This window comes from Fomitopsis serialis, assembly GCF_022376445.1.
Source record: "Fomitopsis serialis strain Sig1Antser10 chromosome Unknown B0H18scaffold_29, whole genome shotgun sequence".
Taxonomy (NCBI): domain Eukaryota; kingdom Fungi; phylum Basidiomycota; class Agaricomycetes; order Polyporales; family Fomitopsidaceae; genus Fomitopsis; species Fomitopsis serialis.
The window spans coordinates 345,036-365,281 of NW_025954989.1; the positions used below are offsets into that span (position 1 = coordinate 345,036).

At 55.8% G+C, this 20,246-nt stretch overlaps 10 protein-coding genes across 10 annotated transcripts; 6 read left to right on the top strand and 4 right to left on the bottom strand.

Annotated features, from left to right (window-relative positions):
* The first annotated feature begins 1,471 nt into the window (after positions 1 to 1,471).
* On the top strand, positions 1,472 to 3,371 carry B0H18DRAFT_306123 (uncharacterized protein). Its single transcript, XM_048037477.1, has 2 exons — positions 1,472 to 1,587; positions 1,644 to 3,371. The coding sequence occupies exon 2, from the start codon at positions 1,692 to 1,694 to the stop codon at positions 3,348 to 3,350; it is 1,659 nt and encodes a 552-aa protein (XP_047894020.1). The 5' UTR covers positions 1,472 to 1,587; positions 1,644 to 1,691; the 3' UTR covers positions 3,351 to 3,371.
* Positions 3,372 to 3,915: 544 nt separating this feature from the next.
* Positions 3,916 to 4,455, top strand: B0H18DRAFT_954568 (uncharacterized protein; the record flags this gene model as incomplete). The annotated part of the gene is made up of 3 exons (XM_048042278.1): positions 3,916 to 4,129; positions 4,192 to 4,302; positions 4,361 to 4,455. 3 exons carry the CDS (start codon positions 3,916 to 3,918, stop codon positions 4,453 to 4,455), a joined length of 420 nt encoding a protein of 139 aa, XP_047894021.1.
* A 118-nt stretch (positions 4,456 to 4,573) lies between these two features.
* B0H18DRAFT_1004875 (uncharacterized protein) lies at positions 4,574 to 6,224 on the bottom strand. The gene is made up of 3 exons (XM_048028523.1): positions 5,606 to 6,224; positions 5,471 to 5,532; positions 4,574 to 5,410 (listed from the first exon to the last, which is right to left on the bottom strand). Exons 1-3 carry the CDS (start codon positions 5,811 to 5,813, stop codon positions 4,862 to 4,864), a joined length of 819 nt encoding a protein of 272 aa, XP_047894022.1. The 5' UTR covers positions 5,814 to 6,224; the 3' UTR covers positions 4,574 to 4,861.
* Positions 6,225 to 6,227: 3 nt separating this feature from the next.
* B0H18DRAFT_1004878 (ribonuclease H2, subunit C) lies at positions 6,228 to 7,782 on the bottom strand. The gene is made up of 5 exons (XM_048028524.1): positions 7,491 to 7,782; positions 7,352 to 7,470; positions 6,714 to 6,993; positions 6,549 to 6,658; positions 6,228 to 6,492 (listed from the first exon to the last, which is right to left on the bottom strand). The coding sequence occupies exons 1-5, from the start codon at positions 7,648 to 7,650 to the stop codon at positions 6,469 to 6,471; spliced, it is 693 nt and encodes a 230-aa protein (XP_047894023.1). The 5' UTR covers positions 7,651 to 7,782; the 3' UTR covers positions 6,228 to 6,468.
* An 81-nt stretch (positions 7,783 to 7,863) lies between these two features.
* B0H18DRAFT_1004882 (uncharacterized protein) lies at positions 7,864 to 10,056 on the top strand. Its single transcript, XM_048028525.1, has 10 exons — positions 7,864 to 7,986; positions 8,007 to 8,036; positions 8,103 to 8,220; positions 8,282 to 8,476; positions 8,529 to 8,648; positions 8,702 to 8,902; positions 9,165 to 9,251; positions 9,303 to 9,483; positions 9,543 to 9,679; positions 9,730 to 10,056. The coding sequence occupies exons 1-10, from the start codon at positions 7,955 to 7,957 to the stop codon at positions 9,784 to 9,786; spliced, it is 1,158 nt and encodes a 385-aa protein (XP_047894024.1). The 5' UTR covers positions 7,864 to 7,954; the 3' UTR covers positions 9,787 to 10,056.
* Positions 10,057 to 10,068: 12 nt separating this feature from the next.
* Positions 10,069 to 11,089, top strand: B0H18DRAFT_1004888 (ESCRT-II complex, vps25 subunit; the record flags this gene model as incomplete). The annotated part of the gene is made up of 4 exons (XM_048028526.1): positions 10,069 to 10,283; positions 10,409 to 10,565; positions 10,615 to 10,760; positions 10,811 to 11,089. Coding segments are annotated over exons 1-3 (369 nt in total), but the record flags the coding sequence as incomplete, so codon positions are not given.
* B0H18DRAFT_1004897 (major facilitator superfamily domain-containing protein) lies at positions 11,075 to 13,215 on the bottom strand. The gene is made up of 9 exons (XM_048028527.1): positions 12,810 to 13,215; positions 12,731 to 12,747; positions 12,586 to 12,647; positions 12,419 to 12,532; positions 12,219 to 12,366; positions 12,075 to 12,160; positions 11,947 to 12,054; positions 11,613 to 11,900; positions 11,075 to 11,545 (listed from the first exon to the last, which is right to left on the bottom strand). The coding sequence occupies exons 1-9, from the start codon at positions 13,064 to 13,066 to the stop codon at positions 11,252 to 11,254; spliced, it is 1,374 nt and encodes a 457-aa protein (XP_047894026.1). The 5' UTR covers positions 13,067 to 13,215; the 3' UTR covers positions 11,075 to 11,251.
* A 2,785-nt stretch (positions 13,216 to 16,000) lies between these two features.
* Positions 16,001 to 16,604, bottom strand: B0H18DRAFT_875918 (uncharacterized protein; the record flags this gene model as incomplete). Its single annotated transcript, XM_048040461.1, has 3 exons — positions 16,001 to 16,326; positions 16,383 to 16,481; positions 16,541 to 16,604. The coding sequence occupies 3 exons, from the start codon at positions 16,602 to 16,604 to the stop codon at positions 16,001 to 16,003; spliced, it is 489 nt and encodes a 162-aa protein (XP_047894027.1).
* An 845-nt stretch (positions 16,605 to 17,449) lies between these two features.
* Positions 17,450 to 18,049, top strand: B0H18DRAFT_875949 (uncharacterized protein; the record flags this gene model as incomplete). The annotated part of the gene is made up of 3 exons (XM_048040465.1): positions 17,450 to 17,507; positions 17,561 to 17,662; positions 17,715 to 18,049. 3 exons carry the CDS (start codon positions 17,450 to 17,452, stop codon positions 18,047 to 18,049), a joined length of 495 nt encoding a protein of 164 aa, XP_047894028.1.
* A 1,008-nt stretch (positions 18,050 to 19,057) lies between these two features.
* B0H18DRAFT_1118738 (uncharacterized protein) lies at positions 19,058 to 20,055 on the top strand (the record flags this gene model as incomplete). Its single annotated transcript, XM_048033833.1, has 2 exons — positions 19,058 to 19,975; positions 20,035 to 20,055. The coding sequence occupies 2 exons, from the start codon at positions 19,058 to 19,060 to the stop codon at positions 20,053 to 20,055; spliced, it is 939 nt and encodes a 312-aa protein (XP_047894029.1).
* Positions 20,056 to 20,246: the final 191 nt, after the last annotated feature.

The window sequence follows — 20,246 nt, forward strand, 5'->3', positions numbered from 1 at the left end:
ACTGGCACCGACCGTTGAAGCCTGTTGCTTCACTTAAATTTAACGGTACCGGGCGGAGCGGAATTTAGACCGCGTCCTTACCCTACATGGCACTACGTGGACAGGCTTGTTCAGTTGTCGTCGTAATACGGGAGGGCGACGATCGATCGATGCAGAACAGCGTGAGTGTAGTGTGAACACAGCAGGCGCACTCACGGGGATTAACGTAACAAAGTAGGCGTCCGTGGCCACGCTACAGCGCTCATAAGTTAACGTTGATGTGGACATCACCATGCTTTGAACAAGTTGACTACACCGACCGACCGCTTCTCACTAGATGATGCGAGATAGGGAGCACCCTACAAAATGGCTACCTCAACCCATTCAAGTAAGTCATTATGACGGAATATTTCATATGAAAAGTGAGGCTTGCTACTAACCCGACTGCAGTGATCTCCAGCCCAACGCGTATACACCTTCGATGATGCTTTAGGCAGTGCTCGCTTCCTGAATCATCTCCGTGAGTACAGTTCTAAGCTACTGACTGATTGAGCGATCGCGCTACTGTAAGTACAGTGCGTCTTGGAGGACCAACACGATATAGGAATGGTCAACAGGATGAAAGAAATTCCTTGAATTACTCAGTCCAATCGGTGCCCAAGATGATCTAGGTTAAACGTCCACCTGAGTGATGGCCCCCAGAGGCATGATGTACAAGAGATTAACCAGCACTCAGCATCCGGCATCGCACCTCGGCGTATGCGCATCGCTCGCAGAGACAATAGAGACTTAGCCTGCGCGGCGTGATAACGTTATACCCTGAGCACTAGTGAGCCAGAAGAGATCGAGCCAACATAATAGCAAACTAAAATGCGGAGGATGCGGTGGTAGCGTACGTGATGCTTGACTCTGAACAATTGCGTGGGGATGCAGTGCGCTCAGAGGGCGGCTAGAAGAAGCAGATTGAAGTCAAATCTGGCTTGCAGAACACATCGATAGAACCGCCTGAGCATCACGGGGAGGAGTGAGGACATCGACGGGGACGGCAGCTTATTGTCTCGACGAGAAACGAGGACGGCGGGAGACACGTGCAGCTTGTACCCAAAGAGGAAGGGCTTGTACTTTGCGGGAGAGACCCCGGGACCGCCCTATAAATGCCTAACCGAGGACAATAAGCAATGAGTGAGTGACCAATAGGCGGCGCTAATATGCTAACCGAACTGTCCGGGGTCCTGGTGGCGGTATTGACCTGTGGGTGGCTGTCGCTACTTTGCACTGGATGACGAGGCGCCTGCAGGATGTTTATAGACGAGGGAACAATGGCCATTGTTCAGTCGTGGTCGCGGTTCACTTTTGTCCCCTGTAGGTGCTCAAAAGGAACCCTCCAGAGCTAGCGGCACCCCCACCACTAGCTAGCCTAGGGATCTCATCGCACGTACCGCTCGCAAACTCACCTCGTCTTTCCTTGGATTGTGTCCTCCGCTGCCTCTCTCCTCTGTAGCCCTACTCAACATCTCATCGCGCGATAGTCTCATCTTGCATTTCTGGCCACCATTGTATCACCTATAGGCACAGGGACACTGTATTAGAGTTCTGCCACATCTTCATGTGAGTACTCACCACCTGGTTCCTCATAAACCGCTGGCTGATCCGCATTTTGACAGCACTTCGCTTCCGCATCTACCGCACCTTCGGAATCCTACCTTATATCCATGTCTACTGCCCCCTTGAATCCTTCGACTGTAGCAACCATCGCCGCACCGAAGTATCCGTTTCTCTCGCAGCCGCCCCCTCAAAAGAAACGCCCCACGCAGCCTCTGCCTTCGCCGCCCGCCCAAGTATCCGCCAGCCCGCGCAGCCCCGTCCTTGGTCGCCGCCGATCTGCTACGGCCTCCGCTATCACCACTTGGGTTCTGAGCGTACAGCCCGGATCACCTGCTCCGCCCACCCCGAGGCGTAGAACGTCCATTTCGAGCTCTCGCCGACCATCTGTCTCCCCGCGTTCCCCTCGGCGCCCTTCTGTAGGGTCGGGCCGCGTGGCCTTTTCGTCCTTTTTGAACGTCTTCGAGAGCCCGACCAATCCTACCCACATTACCCCTTCTCTGAAGGACTTCCAGCACGACCTCACCACGGTCGGCTACGCATCTGTCTTCGTGCATTTCCCCAAGACGCCTTCCTCAGCTGCCTACCCGGACAGGCACCCATCTCCGCTCGCGGCCCCCATCTCTCCCCTGCCTGTTACACTGGAGAAGCCTGCGAAGCGCGGCCTGAAACGCTTCCGCTCGCTGTCCGCTCTGAAAGGGTCCCGCTCGCGCTCTAAGTCTATCACCATGCCTTCCATGCCTTCGCCGTCCTTCATGACCAGACACGCAGTACCGCCCGTCCCGTCCGCCCCTGCGCACAGTCGTGCGGCGTCGCGCGACGAGGTGAGCAAGTCGAAGAAGTCCAAGTACGCGAAGTACCGCCCGCCACCTCTCGCTACCGAGCTCGCTCTCGCGCAGCTTGCCGACGGCGGGAAGATGGACGACCACGTCAGGCGCTTCGCGGAAGCTCAGGCGCGAGCAGGTGGTGCGCAGGTGGTCGACGGCAGACTCGTTGGCGTCGGTGACATCTGGAGGGATGGCGCCGGCGGCGTCTGGCGTGACCAGGACGAGGAGTGGGAGTACGCTCACCTGCTCGGAGGTGACCAGGACTTCAACGCCAGCGATGCGTCATGGGTCCGTTTTGGCTCCGCATCCGCCGCAAGCTCTGGCCCCGACGAAGAACGGAGAGGAAGCACCTCGAGCCAGGATTCTGATCTTGACCCGCGGTATGCCATGCAAGCCGACTCCGGGGACGACCTCGCCGTCTTCGGCAGCGCATTGATGCCCTCTGCGATGAGCAAGCCCGGCATGTCCGTCCTCGCTCTCCCATCCCGCGCTCGCCGCGCTGCACCGCACCTCCGCAAGCCTGAGTTCCTCCTCGACGTCTTCCCCGTTCCCGATGGTCCTGCACCTGCTAAGGGCAAGCAGCCACTCTCCCCGCACGTCTCGAACACGCCACAAGCCCGCCCGTTTGGCAAGGAGCGCCGCCGGCCTGCGCCGCTCGCACTCGCTCCTCCTAGCCCCACGGTGAAGGTCCCCGCGAACCCACTCGACGACGTCCGCAAGGATTTCCTCGAGCATTCCTTCGCTCCCGCACCCGCGCCGAAGGTGCGCGACGAGAACCGCCACCACCATCACCAGCAGCGCCCATCCGAGCCGCAACACAGCTCTACGCGCGTCGACTCGCGCTCAGCCGTAGCGCGGAAGATCGCTGCCAGCGGGAAGGGCTCGTTGAAGATGGACGTGCGCGGTTTCCTCAAAGTCATGGGCGGTAAGAAGGACATCTAGATTCTCTCGATCTCTCTCACCTGGGCATCCGCCGTGTCTGTACTATCCGTCGCTGTTATTTCTAACGATTTTCATGGGTCCGATGTCTGTTCTACTACGCTTGTACACGAAGTTAGCATGCAGCTGGATGATGCGTGTCTCATGACTTACTACATTAATTCCACGTTCCACCTGTAATATCTCGAGTGTTCCATCACGATGTATCATCACGTACTTTGCTGTCGAATTGCACTGCCTTGCCTGCTTGTATGCGATGGGCTGTATGCGGCGCGATAAGTCGACGGAAGAGCGCTGTGCACCTGAAAGAGAGGCAACAAAGAGGATCGCCTTGGCGCGCGATGGCCACAAGCGCGTCGCACGTGATCGCGATGACACCCGGCGTGACTTTGACGCGTTGGCGCGTCCACCGACTCGAAGCTCCACTGTTTGACATCATACAAGTACCCCCACTTCCAGACATGTTATATATAAGTACAGATCTCACGAAAATGGCTAGCTGTTCATCCTGAACAGGAACGACCACTCATCTCAAACCCATCCCATTGATAAATACCGTGAAATCGTCATGTCGGAGCCATCGCAGAACAGCATGTCCGGGTTGAACCCCATGAACGCAGCCTTTCAGGATCCCACCACCTCCCAATATTCGTCGGGTGGGACGCGCAGCGACCTGAGCGAGTCAATCGGTTCGGGTACGAACGCGCTGCTTGACACGCCCGTTGACATGGGCAGGAAGATGGCTGTGGGCGACCCGAAGCCGAGTTCGGACGCGCAAGGAGGTGCGTGTCCCGTGAGTCCTGCGTGATAAGAAGAGGATGCTGACGTTTCGATGGATATGAAGGCGCGACATACGACCCTGCATCACAAATGACTGCACAGTCGCGGTATGGCTCACGGAGGGATGCGGACCTGGAGGAGGCGAAGAAGCTGCCAGGAGCGGAAGGGCCAACAGGTGGGTATCAGCAGCCGGCTAATTCGTGACACTGTTGACTGAGCCATGCCATGATCAGTGAAAGGCAACAAGTCTGCTGTCGAGGATATCAAGCAAGAGGTTGGCTACGTCGAGGGTCAGCTCGGCAGTGTAGCTACACAGACAAGGAACTAGACGGGCAATACTTTATGGTGCAGGGGGAGATTGTATGAGAGCGTGGAGCCACTTTATGTACAGTATTGCAGTCAGGGTTCGCTCGGATTAATTCATTAGGATGACAACCTCACGACACAGACGGCTGGTATCCTGCAAGCGTTCGAGGGACGGTTCACAGTTGAGAAAATCATTAATTTACTGTGAAGCAATGTACCCTAAAGCCCAGTAGATACAGCAGAAAGCCTATACGTCACGGATACATTGCACATCGTCGATGGTCATCAGTGCGAGTATCACTTGCCTCGATAGTACGGCAAAATATAGTTTAGCATACAACAGCAAGATGGTGAGTAATGACAGATCTGTGCAGCCATGGGTCGCGTGCCACGGCTACAAGCAGTTAGACGGGGTACCCGCGACGGATTTACAGAGCGACGGTGAACGTCAGGGCCGCGAGGAGGAGAGCGGAGCCGGCGCGGAGGACAAGGTTGTCCGCCTTGAGCGCTCCGCCACCATTGGCGGCCGCACTGGTCGAGGCAGCGGACGAGGAGCCCGAGCCGGAGGAGCCAGCGGTTGTCGCTGTACCGGTGGGCGGCGTCGAAGAGGCCACCTGTGTCAGAGGGGGGCCAGACACAGTGGTCGACTCGGGAACGGCTGGCGAGCTCGACGCGTCGCCGGACGAAGCACCTGACGAGGCGGATGTGGACCCAGAGGAGGCAGACGAAGAGGCTGAAGCAGATGACGAAGTAGATGCACCACTGGCGCTCTCGCCGTACGCGGGCGCGGTGGCGGGGGTTTGGCCGATGATGGAACCACTGCCCCAGGAGATGGTCTGACCACCGGACATCTCGGTCTCCGGCGGCGGGGTCGTAGTTCCATCGGCGGCGGCGATGATGAAGCGGCCGGTCCAGTAGACCTTCGTGGAGTAGGGAGACGTGAACTGGTAGAAGTAGACCTGCGAGTGAAGGTCGACCTAGAGCGCCAATAGCGCGTGAGATGGTCAGTTTGAAGGAACAAGATGATGGTAGCGTACGTCGGGACACTTGTAGGTGATGCTGTTGTTTGAAGCGTCAGTACCGTCCACCGTGCCCACAACTAGATGCATGGACGAAAAGGGCATCCATTGGTGAGTCTACTGACGCGGGCGCGATGCCAAGCGAAGACTCACGCTCGAGGAACTGCATTTGCTCGTTGTCTCCGGTCATGAACTCGACATTCATCACTGTCCAAACGCCTGAGGTGTCCGCGTTCCAGGCCACCTTGCAATCTCCACCCTCTTTGAAGACATCGCCGGGGGCAGGGGTCGTCGGACCGACGTCTGCGCGCACGAGTGCAGCGCCAGCGAAAAGTGTAGCAAGAACCACAGAGGCGTACATGTTGAGTGTGGTTGAGGCTGGACTGGGGATCTGTGCTCGTGTCAGGAAGTTGACAGCCAGGCACAAACTTTGGCTCACCGTAGCGAGAAGCAGAAGGTGTGAATTGCGGAACTAAATGAGCGAGGTGGGTAAGGAATGGACGATCCAAGCTCGGGGGGCGGGGAGGACCAAGCAAAGCGAGTGCGGGCTAAAAGGCGAGCGTCAGGGCGGGCGTCCTTTCGGTCAGCCCTTGGCACCGGGATGCACCAGTCAGGGCCCGCATGGTCGACGTCGGTGTCTAAATTACTATGCCTGCCTAATCTGGCTAATCCATCCGCTCTGATTGCAAACAGCCACAAAGGCTATTCCTGCCCGCGGCCCCGTGCATTCGTTTCCCCAGTTCCCTAACCGACAGCGCAGGCGACATCCTCTCACACAGAAGGTTGCACAGCCCCGTCTGGAAGTATGCTTGCCAATGTTCGTGGGGTTTGCGGTGCCCCCTCTGGCATTGCAGAAACACCGGGATGGCGCCCATCTGTATGTGGAACGTCCAGTATGACAAGTTACAACAAATGTGTCCAAAAGTATCTCGGCGATCTTTGTTAGGTCCGCTCGACAACCCGCTGTCGCGGAGGGACTGTCAAGGGGTTCAAGTATCGGAAGTACTCCTCCTCGATTAGATATCCTCGACTCGATGAACCTCGATGAACCGCCCAAAAGTCAGGTACACCCCCTTGACAACAGGAACACGCTCACCTCTGCCGCCAGCCTCGTCCACTCTCGTATTGACCGCAGATACTCGTCCTTGCCCTCGTCCACCGGGATGTCCTGGTTCCACAGCACGAATGAGGAGAATGTGGACAGGGCTGCAATGTCCGCAGAGCACCATCTACTCGGCTCCTTCGCTTCCATCTGCATCACCTCCCACGTCGGTGTCGATGTCCATCACTTCTTTCTGGGAAGACCGGCGCGTACTACGCGTGGCTTGCGGTTGACCTCGCTCCTTCGCGGATGCACCACTTCGCTTGCCTGGGCGGGCGGTGCTTACACCTTCCGGGGTTTGGAGAACCAGTCCTGCATAGCCTTCGGGGAGTTCCACCTTCAAGCCTTGCACTGTTCTTCCGCGAAATGCTGCCACATATCTATCTCCCGCTGGTTGCATCTTGGTCTGGCTCGGAGATGCATCATCGACTAAAGTGTCCTGTAAAGCTCTTAGTTTCGATGGACAGTGGAAGACAGAGCAAGACATGACGGTTGTGAAGGAGTTCGCATCAATAGCTGCAAATTGAACTGAAATCACAGCCTTTCGCATACGACTCTAGCTGGCTTGGCAGCCGGCGGCAGTGGAAATGACCTGTAGTCTTGTCAACATGTCTCCGGGACGAGTGCAATCCCCGAACGTCCAGCAATGGGACTCATGTATATACATACTGGGCATATTGCCGGAAAGTGTTCCGCCAATACCAGTTAGCGACATTCGCGCAGGATAGCTGAGGCAGAGGCACTCTCGCACACTCGACCAAGAGAGATACTAGCTTGTGCAGACGCAGTCAGCTTACCTGAGAGGACTCGCCAATCCGGGAGTCAAGGGTCGCATCCGAGGAGGACGCTACCAGCGTTGTCTGCGATGTGGATGAGGTCTGCGATTCGCTGGCGTTTTGCGTTGCTTCGTTTGCATCTGGAGCAGTCCCGCTTGACTCTCTGGTTTCCCCAAATATCCTGGAGGTGGTGCTGGCTTGACGCGAAAGTATGTGGAGATCGGTGCAGGACCTGAGTAGTCGATGTGAAAGGGCATGAGGTATGGTGTGCATGTAGGAAGCGGTTCATCCACACGCGCAATAGCGATGCTGGAGGACATCCTGTACGCGTAAGGGACGGTTTGCTGTGATAGACGCAAGTCGGCGCAAGGATGTAGATGCAGGTAATTGGCAAGCACTTGGGAGACTCGGACGCGTCGCGTCTCGAGTCGCGACTCAGACACGGCGCGCACCACGTGCTCGACGCGCCGGTGGCAAACACAACCAAACGCGTCTGCATCGCGCGTCACGCGTTCGGACTCCGACGCGTCCGTCAAACTCTCCTGGAGACGGCGTTCTGCCGCATATACCCCCTCTGTCATCTCTTCTCGGGCACTTCTCTTGTCCTCCGCAGCACTCGTGAAGATGTCTGAGATCGACATGGACGAGTCCGGCGGGTGACGCGCGAATACATCAGACAGGCCAACGAGGACGGGACGCTGTCGGTGTAAGCATACGAATGCTGTGTATGTCAAATGATATGGGTTGGTCTCAAAGTCACTCGTACCGACAGGGAATGGACACTGGGGGATGTGCGAAAAGAGGTGGAGCGGCGTATGTCTCTCGAAGCCGAGACACTCGCCCCCAAGGAATACAAGAGAGTTGTGAAGGAGGCAATCAACTCAACTCAGGTGTGCCACTTTGCAGGTACATCCGTGATGTGAATTGCTCATGTTGTGTGTCGTGGTTTAGCAAGAGCTGGACCGCGAGAATGAAGAAGCAGCCGCAAAATCAAAGCCCGCGAAGAAGGGCAAGACAACCAAAACCACCCAGCCCACTAAAGAGCGCAGCAAACCCGAGGGCACCTCTAGCAGCACGAAGAAGCCTACAGAGAAGCGTCCGCCCACGAAGAGGTCTAGAAAGTCTCAGACACCTAAACGTTCTGCGGTAACTCTTCAAGCCCTTGTGAGGATTTAAATGACGTGCTGACTAAATGCAGTCCGTAGTACCGTCTTCGGATGATGAGATGCGTGGAGAGGAAGCTACTACATCCTCCGCCAAGTCTGCCCCGGAGGCTGCTCCAAAGACGAAGACACAGAAAACTGTGGTGTCGGACGAGGTAGGTTGACTCGAAAGAGGTTGGCTCATGGCGCAAAGCTGATAGCCTTACAGGAGTTCGATGCAGAGAAGTCACTAGAGCCTCCAAAGAAACGTCAGAAGAATAACACCGAGGCTGAAGACATCGAGATGCAAGATACGGAGGCCGCGTCAAAAGCCAAACCTGAGGCTAGCGCGAGCCCGGGTGTTAGAGACACGAAACACGACAATGCGCTCAATTCTGATCCCGCTGACACTGTGGCAGACAGTGGCTATGTGAGTGCACCTTGATGTGGGTACGTACCACACGAAACTCATGTCAGCCCGTAGAAGAGCGAGTCAGAGATGTCTGTCTTGATTGACGAGCCGCCGAAGCGTGCCAGGAAGAAGGGCAAGGTCGGTACAGTCTCTGGATGTCACTGTAGTGTGGTGTGTCATTTTCATTGACCCCGGAACGGCTTATATCCAGGATATCGATAGTAAGGTTTGTGACATAGATTCGACGAGACATGAAGACGTGTGTTGACCTGTTGCCAAGAAATCTACCAAGGAGCCAAAGGCGAGGAAGTCGAAGCAGCCCTCAAAGGAGCTCACGAAAGATGAAGAGACCATCAAACGTTTGAAGGTTGGTGGTGTAGCATCTGAAACTGAGCCTCCTACTCAGTCGTGTTCGCAGTCTCTGGTCGTTGCGTGTGGCGTGCGCAAACAGTGGGCAAAGGAGTTCAAGGGAATGGATAGGCCGTCCGAACAGATTAGGCGGCTCAAGCAGATACTCTCCGACCTTGGCATGGCGGGTCGTATGAGTCTTGAGCAGGCAAAGGCCATTCGAGAGAAACGAGAGCTTGCGCAGGAACTTGGTGAGCGAGTCGAAGAAGTACCAATATGTGGTCCCATGAGGGCTGACGCCATACTGCAGAGGACGTGAAGAACTTCGAGCAGTCCGTGGTATCCAATAAGCGTGCCAGCCGGTTGAAGGAGAAAACACAGACGACAGAAGAAGCCCCCGAGGAAGAGTCAGATGAAGATGTGGCGGAGATGTCGAAGCGACCACGGGTACGTTCATGAATTATCTTCGTCCTACATGTGGTGCTCACGGCAAATAGGGTACTGCTCGCCAAAGCATCATGGCTTTCTTGGGAGACCAAAGCGACGACGACTGATTGATCCTTCCAATTATCCGTTTGCTTTTCTTGACTTCCTCCATCGAACGCATTGCTGTAATATTTCGCTGGCTGCGAACATATGGTTATTTGACTGTGTTCAAATAGTACTCCACGACTCCTTACTGGGTTACATACTGTCACTGTGGTACTTGTATGATTCAGAATAATGAAATTGTCGCCTGATCTCTGCATATGCTATATGCTGCATCGTAAGGATATGGCTAACCTATGCAGTTGGTTGAGACTTCGTTTCTGCGAGAGGTGCGGTCGAACACGGGAGTAACCGTTTTTGGCAAGTGCTACGGGCTGCGGCTGTGGCTGCGGCTGGGAGCTAATAATGACCAGTATGCAACGCTCGCACCTCCCCGTCCACGACAACTTGTTGGTCAACCCTACATTGTACTTTTACAGGCTGAGGAAATAGGGATATGATGACCGTGTCGATGTCCACTCACACGACGCCTTCCGGTAAGTACTCTCAAAGTTGCCATTCCGTAAGCTGCCACAATGTCATGCAGGTTACCTCCTTCCCTCAATACACTCGATGCCGCCGTTCTTCACGTCCGTTTTAGTTTACGATGGCAATCCACGTGGCCATTGACGCTGTTTTCGCAGACAGCAACCAAATCCCGCCACACAAGCGACCGTCACCGAGAACTGGACGCGACTGATCCTCTCCTACGCACGACATCGCAAGTTATTCTATCTGCGCGTAGAGGATGCGGAGACGAAGGGAAGCGAATGGGACGAGATTTTGAGGAACGAGAGGATCAACCGTGCGTTATGTGATACTGCGCTGCGATGGGCTTTGACCGTATCATGCAGGACGGCTTATGCCATCACATCTGTCCTTCATCATGGCGGATATGGTATCCAAGAACCTCGCGATATACGAACCTCCCAAACAGACACGAACAGTGCTTCTGCACTGGCGACTACCAGAAGAGTGGGCCGAGGTCCTGCATGAATGGGTATGTCGCGGTGCACTGTTTGAAGGCTTGATCTGACGAAGCCCCGCTAGGCCTCGTCGACAGCTCAACTCAATACCATCCTCACTTCTATGAGATCATCGAGCCGCCAGTGCCATCGCCTCTGTCCGGGATCCCGGCAACCCTTTTGCGCCGTGCCGTAAGCATCCTCACGAAGACGAACCGCGCACAGATCATAGCGGTAGCGGACGGCGAAGGTGTCCGGTTCTTGCCCGGTAACCCGGCGAAATAAATATGAAGTTTAGATCCGTGGGCGTGACTGTACACTACTGTACATCTAGTTGTCCTCTAGACCTCTAACGACCCCGAGATGCCCGACAGTGTATGAAATCTATGTGACGCACGCCTGCGCTCGTCGGTGAGTGCCCGCACGCACTGTATGTCGCTAACACATCAGCGTAGCGGTTGCGCTGACTCCCGAACGAACGCAAACTCGCGCGACTGCAGTGCGGCCGACCACCTTCCGAGCCCGGTCACTCCTGGACCTTGCGCCTTGTGATAGCCATCATGACGCTGCCGAGGCTGGCGGCCACCGTGCACGTCCCGACGAAGACTTCCAGAGCCTTGAACCCGTAGCCCCCGTACATGGAGCCAGCGCTTTCGGTCGTTTCCCCGACGCCGTAGAGGACACCGGAGACGAGGGGTCCAGCCACGACGGCGATGCCCCGGATGAAGAAGATGCATGCCCAGATGATACTCGACTGCTCTGGCTTGTTGCCTGCACAGTCGCTCGCGGACGCCGGTCCCAGTGCGTTGTAGCCTCCCATCTAGGGGCAGTGGGGAAAGTGCCATGAGTGATCGCGGGAGGACTGATACGAGTGGCCATGAACTCACAAAACCACCATATATGATGACGAAGAGGAATATTAATGTCAGTTCCCGCGCGAAACCCCACAGGAGGAACACTGCAAGTCCGCTGACGAGCGTGCTGCCTGCCATCATCCATGCGTAGGAGAACCTGTCACAAAGATGTCCCATGACGACCTGGCATACGGTGCCGGAGGAGTTGAAGATGGCGAGGACTATCGAGGCCGACAGGGGTGTCGAGATGACCTTCGTGAACGTGGCTATGTAGAGGGACACTGAATAGAAGGACATCGCGTGCATGATCGTACAGATGCTCTAAGAGAAGGTGAGCTCATCGTTGTATTTGATGAGCAGCACTTACGAGGAGCCAAAATAGTGTGGACTTGAGGAAGTGCATCTGTGGAGGAATGAAGCGCGGTCTCTGTCCCCTCGGGAACTTCGGCACCGGCAGTCGGGGCTGCATCCCAAACTTGCGACGCCTACTATGACCAATGTCACGAGCGCCCAAATCCGGAGCGTCCAGCGGAAACCATATCGCTCGAGGAGCGCCTGAAAGAGGAATGGAAACGCGAACCCTGGTGTATACCCTGACATCAGCCCATCGAATGGCCGAAAGTGATTTAGAGTGCGTACCCCCAAAGCCGGACCCAGAAAATATGATGCCAGTTGCGAGACCGCGCCTTCGGTGAAACCATTGCGGTAGCAGGACGAGGATGGGATAGTATAGGAAGCCTCCGGCGATGCCGAAGATCACGCCTTGTAACATGATGAGGTGCGATATCTTACGCGGTGAGTGAGCAACGACGTTGGGGAATTGTGTACGGATTAGCTACCTGGCTAACGAAGCTCGCCAGTAACAGACAGAGAGTTGCAACCCCCAGTGCCACCCAGACGCTTCGTTTTAGTAGATCGGGATATCGTTCGAAGAACAACGACAGTAACAATGTCTGTGCGGAACCAATGAAACCTCTCTGAGAGTTGCAATGAACAGAGAACACACCTCTCCGTACTGGATGGCTATTGCGCTTGTTCCGACCGCGGCGATACTAACTGTAGAGAACTCTGGAACGGTGGGTTGGAGGTGTAGTAGTCTGTCTCGGAAGCTCAACAAATCGTCTGCAACGAGCGAGGGGTCAGACGCATGCCTTGGAAGATGCCGTAACTGAAGAAGAACTATCCAATTTTTAGCATTGCGAGGAGCACGCATACACTGCGGGGACAGACCTGAATTCATAGCCCCAGATCATCACCTCCACCATGAAGGCAGAGGCGACGAAACGCCAGGCCCTCCAGCCTCCATCAATAGCGGGCAGTTCCTGGACGTTGGCGGTCTCTTCGGCATGGCTTGTGATGGTCCCCATACACGTGCTGGACTCTCGGAGGTGCTGTCGATCACTCGCTGTCTCCTCCGAGCCGCATCCACTCTCCAGTATAACCGAAGTCAGTTCGATCGGGCATTCTGAACGGTCGAGTTGGGTCATTTGTGAGGATGTTAGTCGCAAGTACTAGCAGTGGGAGCTAAGTAGCCTGGGCGAAGTCGCCGATCCACTTCTTATTGCTGCTGCTGGGACGGTCTGCGGAATATCTGGTGTTCCAGTAGGAGCTGACTCACCCCTACATGACGTTCCGATCGATCAGAGTTACGAGCTCCGGGCCTCGTTCCCGCCAGCTTCCGGTGCTAAACCTGACGCCAACGTATTCTAATTCCACAACGAAGTGATCAAGTTCGGTCTAGAGCGCACCCAGTAGTTGTGGGCGTCCTGTGTACATAATGCTGACTACATGAAGACACGACTTGCTTGATTCGTACGTGATGCCGTAGGCGAGCTGCATAAATATGTTTCTGAAGCAGTTGTTCGAGAAGGACACGCGTTAAATGAAACGGCGAATTCCTTTCCTACCGGCGACGAAACAGAACATCAGTTTGTGTGGATGGCCTGCTCATGACTCGGAAAGTCTCGTGAACTCGCTCGCCCAATGCAATGAAATCGCCCACTAACTGCTAGTCTCCTGAGTGAGTCTGAACGTCACGGCCAGGCCTCCTGCTCATGATTCTTGCCTGAACCCTAAGCTTTGTCATCGTCAAAAGGACGCTCACAAGAATCGCCGCCATAGCATACGAGAGTCCGACTCTTAAGTCGTTCCCCCGAAGCGCATGTCTGAACCGAGTGAGGAGGCTCTGCCGGTATCGTACAGACTTCTACGATCAGCAGGTCGATCACGACAGCGATACCGCGGGCAACGTAATTGCTTGCCCGGATGACGCTGATTTGCTCTGACTTATATTCGATGCAATCATTCATGGTCAGGGGTCCGGCTGATTTGTAACCTCCCATCTATTTAGGTGCGCTGGGGGTATATGGAATGAGAAACGGTCCAGGCGTAGGAGAAAAAACACGCGTACTCACCAGTTGGCCAAATACGACCGCAAATGTGAAGACAACCCCAGTTGTGTGCGCGAGTCCCCAGAAGAGGAATACGAAGAGCCCATTCACAAATTCATGACCCACGCATGTGCGACACGATACTGCCGCCGTCGCCTGTTTAGACCTTAGCTATCCTCGTTTGTTCAATCCGTCATAGGGTTTCGCCCTCCAGCGGACTCAAATGATCGTTGAGATGAGAAAAAAATAAAACCGAGAGGACGCAATCTTACAGTGGTCGACGTTGACTCTGATCGGTGATCCTGGGTAATATCCGAAGAACAATAGCATTCAAGTTGCAAATCTCATACCTCGCCAAACTGCACGGCAACTGAGAGCGTGCCAATAGCGACAGTTGTGACACCAGAGGCGTCCTTGAGCAGTGTTAGAAGTGTAGTAATAGTCTGGACAAATTGGCATCAGACGCGTCCGAGTTTCCTGGCATGCTGGAGTCTACTTACCTTGGAAGATAAGTACTGTCGCTGAAGTTGTTGATATTAAAATGAGTGAGTGGGTTCGCGTATAGGATTTTTGAACACAGACCGGAACTGGAAGCCTCAACAATCAGAATGAGCACGAACCTCGAGGCCGTGAATCGCCAGGCCGGGCCTCAGGCCTCAGGCTCAGGGCCAGCCACCGTCAATAATAGGTTTGAGCTCCTGCACATAATCCGGGTTAGGTTCTCCACTATTCAGATTCAGCCTGGGACCCGAGTGCTCACTAGGTACATAGGTCTTATGCCAGACTGCCAGTTCTCAGGCGCGACGCCGAGCCGTTTGTTCAGCCTCCTGCTCTTCGCCCGGTCTCGCGACATTGACCCTCGGTGGTTTCTGTCGTCTTTGTGTCCATGCGATCCGGGCCATGTCAACAGTTACTACTGTCAGTGCCGAAGGTGGCTTCTGGAAATTACAGCCAACTGCTGAAGCTTGAAGAATGGGCAATGCGAAAGACCATTAGTTGAGTGGCGTAACAGGATTTCAACGAACCTCGTTCAACGAAGACAGAGACTCCGACTGACTCCGTGCCTTCAATTGATCGCAATCGAGATCCATGCAGACACGATGTGCCGTGTTCGGCCGGTGCGGGGACAGCGATCGCGAGGGTGAATGCCAGCTGTCTCGACTCTCGATACTAAGTCGCTTTGATTAACATACAGCGATGCGTTCCACTGCAAGACATAAAAAGGAGCAACATTTTAGGGAAGCATATCAGCTAGCATACTATGTAGGAGTGATTGAGGTGTGTAGTGTGGTGACGCGGTGACGATGATGGTGATGTGTGTTAATAAGGTACGTATGTATGCGTAAGGTAAGTAATACGGCGCGCGAACAAGCTGACCCCGAACCAGGAAACACCAATGCTCAGTCCATTCTCACAATATCCCTTTGAATGAACCCACGAACAACTGGCTCAGCCAGAGTCGACGCTCGCAATTTTCAATCAGTCGTCCTCCGAGTCGGCGAAGATGTCGACAGAACTGCCGGACCTAAAGTCTACGCTGCTGCTCAGCGTGCGGTTGGATTCGGGCGAGAAGAGGTCGCCCATCGGGAGGCCGGACCGCTGGGGCCCCGCGCTGCGAGGGCTGCGAGGACCTGAGGAGCCCACACTTGAACCTAGCGCCGAACTTGCCGACCGTTCCTCTGGCGTGCCAAGAATCCTGCGCCCAGCATGCTCGAGCGACAGGAGGACCGAGGCGCGCCCCTTTTTGAAGACAGCGGGACGAGCGAGTGGTGCGACAGATACTGCTTTGGCTGGGTCGAACGGGGAGCCAAGCAGACGTGGCCGCTTGGGGATGCGCAACACTGGTCGGTCGGCATGGATGGTGGGTTCGCCAAAGCGGAAGAGATGCGAAGAGCTGGCGCTGGATGACGACGAGATAGTCGAGCTGTCCAGTGCTGCCTGATTGCTCTTGCGTTTCGTCACCAGTTGAGGAACGCTATTATCGCGGCCGCGACGGTCAGCCTCGTGCGGCAACCACAAGTCGTTTACCACTCACGTCTCCTTCTGCGCCTTATATCTCCTTTTGACTTCCTCGTACTTCTTTCTCAGCTCCTGCATGTCCTTCTTCAGACGCTCGCTCTCCATCCTCGCATCGCGCTCTCCTTCGGCATGCTTCGAGGACGCCGCCATTGAGGACTCACAGCGCTCCATGAGGAGCAGCTTGTCCTTCTCCAGGCTTTTGACACGCTCCTCGAGCCGCGTCACATTCGCCTTGAGAGCCTGGGTTGACTCGGTGGGAGCATCGACGAAGACGCGTCGGACACTCGGGATTATGAATCTGTGGAACTTTGCAGGGACAAAACGAAGGTCGGGTAGTGCTGTTGACGCGTCACACAGTCAGTTAACGTTCAGGAACAGGCCGCGACACGCGTACCGACGGGGAAGGCCGCGCGACACGAAGGACAGGACGCGGTAATCGCGTCAGAACTGGCCTCGACGTGCGCAACGAGACACTTTTCACAGTGAAGGTGACCTGAGGCGCATATATGTCAGCACTGGGCACGATAGGGACTGCACGACGCGGTCGCGTACCGCACGGAGTGGACACGGGGTTCTTGAGGTCGTCCAAGCAGATCCCACAGGAGCCCTCGGCCATCTTGACAAGGGTAAACCACGGGAAGTGGTGGAGAGCTCAAGGATCTGCTGGGTGCGGCGCAGGGGAGATGGGTGTTGTGGATGAAGGTTCGCATCGGGTCGCGTCGGCGGAGACGCGGGTCGCGTTGTTTGGCGTTGTGTGGGCGCGATGCGTGAGTCACGTGGACGCGACACGGCCACGACGCGCGACGCGGTCCCGCCTTCTCTCGGCCGCGCCTCGGTCCACTCTACGGTGCTCTCGCTCAGCCGCCTCTCAGCTCGCCCAGTCCGCCTACGAAATTCAGTCTGCGCGCCGCGATGAGGCCGTGCTGTCAGGCCTGTCCGTCTCACGTCGCACAGGCAGGCTTCAGTCACGGACATTCAGGTTTGCAGCCCTCCCTCTCGCGCTGCCCGCTTCGCTCGATCCGCTGCCGACGGACAGCTGGCCCGCGCAGTGTTGGGCGGCAGGAAACATGGGTGTATTAAGGAAATTGACCGGATGGTAACAGACATGACAGGGCCGAGTCAATTGGGCTCGATCAATAAGCTCCATCCCGGCGTGACAGCGCACAGGAACTCTCCCCCGGACAAACCATTCCACCATTTGTCTCCGGCGTTCGATCCAGTTCTCCCTTCGCACTGGAAATCTCGAACTGCCCATCGCACAGACCCGCTATCGCAGTTGCCTCTATGAGGATGTGTGCGACTGCCGTCCGGTAGGCTTCGGAAAGCGCTTTCCTGCTGCCTCCGCGAGCCCCAGTCGCTATAAAGCATGCTGGGACGAGGACGCGAGCACATCATACCCTGACATCCTTGCTTTCAAAGCTCTTCGCCCACGTTATACCTACTAGCTGCGCCTAGACCGGCATGCCCACTTGCATCATCTGCCTGGAGGTCCTCAAGGACCCGGCCGCCTTACCTTGCGGTGAGCACCAAGCACCCACAGTTCCGAATAGTTCGCTGAGACCTACCTACAAGGTCACGTATTCTGTTACTCATGCATCGTCAAGATAGTCCGGAGTATAACTCCATATACCACCCACCACTTCTGTCCGACTTGCCGGCATCCCTACACAGTCTGTGAGCTTCTCCCTACCCCGCGTACAAGGCACCGACACTCACATTCATCTAGCGCACGTCGATCCTAACCTGGTCCCGCATCACCTCCAACCACATGTCTCCCCCGCCGTCCGCAAGCTTCACCTCGAATACAGCGCCCCGAATGCGCCGACGTCAGCTGCACAGTCAGCCGCCATGGAGCGCGATCGCTTGTACGCGGAAGTCGCTTCGCTCAAGGCGTGCTCTGTCGTCTGGCGCAAGCGCGCCGCGGTGCATGCTGCGGCCACGCTGGGCGTAATCGGCCTGGCCCGGATGGCACGCGATACCGCGATGAAGATGAAGACGGAGCGCGATGACCTCGAGGCGAAGTATCTCGCGCTGCAGAAGAAGTTCGAGGAGTCACAGTAAGTAACAGAGTCTTCTCAACGGCCTAAGAACTTGGCTCATGTGCCCTACAGACGGGCAGTCCCGACCCAGCCAGCCCCGCCGACGCTCCCCAAATTCTGTGACGTCTTCTGCGCAACACCGCTCCCTCTGTCGGCCGGGGACTCCCGCACAGCCTCGCGCTCATCCTTCCGCATGCCCTCCCCTTCGCCAAGCGAAGACAGTTACTGCTCCGACTGCGCCGAGTGCTCGCAGGGGAGCATCAAGCGGAAACGCGAGGAGCCCGATGAGGACGACGCGCCGCTCAGCCTGAAACGCACGCGTACCAACTCCTCCGGTTCATCGCCGTCCCCCCATTTTGCGAAGCTCGCGCTTGCGGAGAGCTTCGAGCGGAAGCCGTTGATATGCCCCGACATCAGTTACTGAACCTGCCGGTTCGCTGATATGCCACTACCGCAAGCGCGGCCTGTTCGATATTATCGTGACCGATTTCTTGACACATCTACCTTCCTCCCGCTCTCGTGTTTGCTTTGCCCATCTCCTGTTATTCTTATTCCGTTCCTCTGTATTTTGTGAACTGGACAGCGCATACTCACTGGCGTTGGTAGAACTTTGTGTTTGCAGCTGTATCCCCCACTCTGCCATCGCGTCCCGACCCTGACTTGTATTATAGGCTTTGTGTGTGTGTAAATGTAGGTGTAGGAATCCGAAGAAGAATGTATCGGGGATTCATACAGGCTACGGGACGATGGACGAAGCCAAAATGTTTTACTTGACTTATCGTTAAGCTTGCCCTAGAACCCGGTGCGTTCCAAGATAGAGTTTGTGCGATTTCATGGCTTCTCTAAACAAAGTTCAAGCTCAGGCAGGGTAAATTCGCTGCGTTTGACTCATGTGGATCTGTTCACCTGCATGTTCAGAGTACGTGTACCTGACTCATTACTGGCCAGCCTTGCGGCTTGTCTGGCTGAATCGAGCGATCTTGCCCGCAGAACCGAACATTCGCCAGGCGCACTCACGACGACAAACGACATGGTGGCCCAGGGTGCTACTCCTTCGTTCCTAGAGGATAGACCCCCAATTACCGATGCACCTCCCCCATTCAATAAACCCACGGCGGACGTCATTCTGCGTTCATCCGACTTCGTAGATTTCCATGTACGCAAGGGCATCCTCGCGGAAGCCTCCGATGTCTTCGATGTCATGTTTCTGTTGCCCCAACCGCCTGCCGTTGAAATCCTTGAGGACACTAGGAACGGCAAACCTGTCATCCTCTTCCGAGATGAGGAAAGTCGAACTCTGGAGAGGCTGCTCCGCCTCTGCTACCCAGGGAGAGCTCCGAGCATCGGAGACCTGGATGACCTACGTCCGGTCATACATGCTGCCGTCAAATACGACATGCCGGAGGTGCTGGAGGCACTCAAGGAAACCCTCCGCAGCTTCATGGACACCGTGCCCATCAGGGTGTACGCTATCGCCTTGATCTTCAAGTTCGAGGATGAGGCTAAGGCTGCAGCGAAAGCATCCCTGGCTTTCCCCGCAGAAGATGCGGACGCGCCGGAGCTGGCAGAGATCACTGGGAAGGCGTTCAACAACCTACTCAAATACCACAGGGCCTGTGGTGTTGTGGCTGCCCGTGTCGCGAATAATCCTTCATGGATACCGCTTCCCCGGGTCGACACTTGGTTCAACGCCGGCAGAAACCACAGTACTTGCGCGCGCGCGTACCACGGAGACATCTACGCTTCGGAGTGGTGGACGACTTACATGGCTGAGAGTGCGAGAATCTTGAAGACGACGCCCTCGGGTAGCGCCCTCCTGATGACTGGTCGGACCGACCAGGCTCTGAGGGATGCAGCGGGCTGTCTCGTGTGCAAGTATGTTGCGCCGGGACAGATGCGGGGGTTTATCCGGCTGTTCGCGGACGAGGTAGACAAGGCTATTGCTCAGGTTCGTCTTATAAGATCTGCGCCTCGCCGACAGCTCTATATCGCTAATGTACGGAACAGGTGTCCTTGGACATCGAGTGATATCCGAGCCATGTCCTGCATGAACAATGCATGACGAGGTCGATGATATGACTCAGAAATTGGCGGCGACGCAACGTGACTGTAGACGTACTACTTATCTAACAGTTGAGGCTTGTGGTACGACATGCGTGCATCTGCAGTATCATCGACCCCCTGTACTATATAGACCCTCATCATGCCACCACCCGAAT

Excerpts from the sequence above, each read along its gene's own strand:
- B0H18DRAFT_306123 (XM_048037477.1), top strand. The coding sequence starts at position 1,692 with ATGTCTACTGCCCCCTTGAATCCTTCGACTGTAGCAACCATCGCCGCA.
- B0H18DRAFT_1004875 (XM_048028523.1), bottom strand. The coding sequence starts at position 5,813 with ATGTACGCCTCTGTGGTTCTTGCTACACTTTTCGCTGGCGCTGCACTC. Across the intron at positions 5,533-5,605 it reads GCAAATGCAGTTCCTCGAGC|TTGTGGGCACGGTGGACGGT; the intron begins GTGAGTCTTCGC and ends CCATGCATCTAG. Across the intron at positions 5,411-5,470 it reads TCACCTACAAGTGTCCCGAC|GTCGACCTTCACTCGCAGGT; the intron begins GTACGCTACCAT and ends TTGGCGCTCTAG.
- B0H18DRAFT_1004878 (XM_048028524.1), bottom strand. The coding sequence starts at position 7,650 with ATGTCCTCCAGCATCGCTATTGCGCGTGTGGATGAACCGCTTCCTACA. Across the intron at positions 6,994-7,351 it reads GGATTGGCGAGTCCTCTCAG|GACACTTTAGTCGATGATGC; the intron begins GTAAGCTGACTG and ends AGAGCTTTACAG. Across the intron at positions 6,659-6,713 it reads CATCGACACCGACGTGGGAG|CCCTGTCCACATTCTCCTCA; the intron begins GTGATGCAGATG and ends CGGACATTGCAG.
- B0H18DRAFT_1004882 (XM_048028525.1), top strand. The coding sequence starts at position 7,955 with ATGTCTGAGATCGACATGGACGAGTCCGGCGG. Across the intron at positions 8,903-9,164 it reads CTGTGGCAGACAGTGGCTAT|AAATCTACCAAGGAGCCAAA; the intron begins GTGAGTGCACCT and ends CCTGTTGCCAAG. Across the intron at positions 9,252-9,302 it reads AGACCATCAAACGTTTGAAG|TCTCTGGTCGTTGCGTGTGG; the intron begins GTTGGTGGTGTA and ends TCGTGTTCGCAG.
- B0H18DRAFT_1004897 (XM_048028527.1), bottom strand. The coding sequence starts at position 13,066 with ATGACCCAACTCGACCGTTCAGAATGCCCGATCGAACTGACTTCGGTT. Across the intron at positions 12,533-12,585 it reads TAGCCATCCAGTACGGAGAG|ACATTGTTACTGTCGTTGTT; the intron begins GTGTGTTCTCTG and ends GGTTCCGCACAG. Across the intron at positions 12,161-12,218 it reads TTCTGGGTCCGGCTTTGGGG|GGTTCGCGTTTCCATTCCTC; the intron begins GTACGCACTCTA and ends GGTATACACCAG.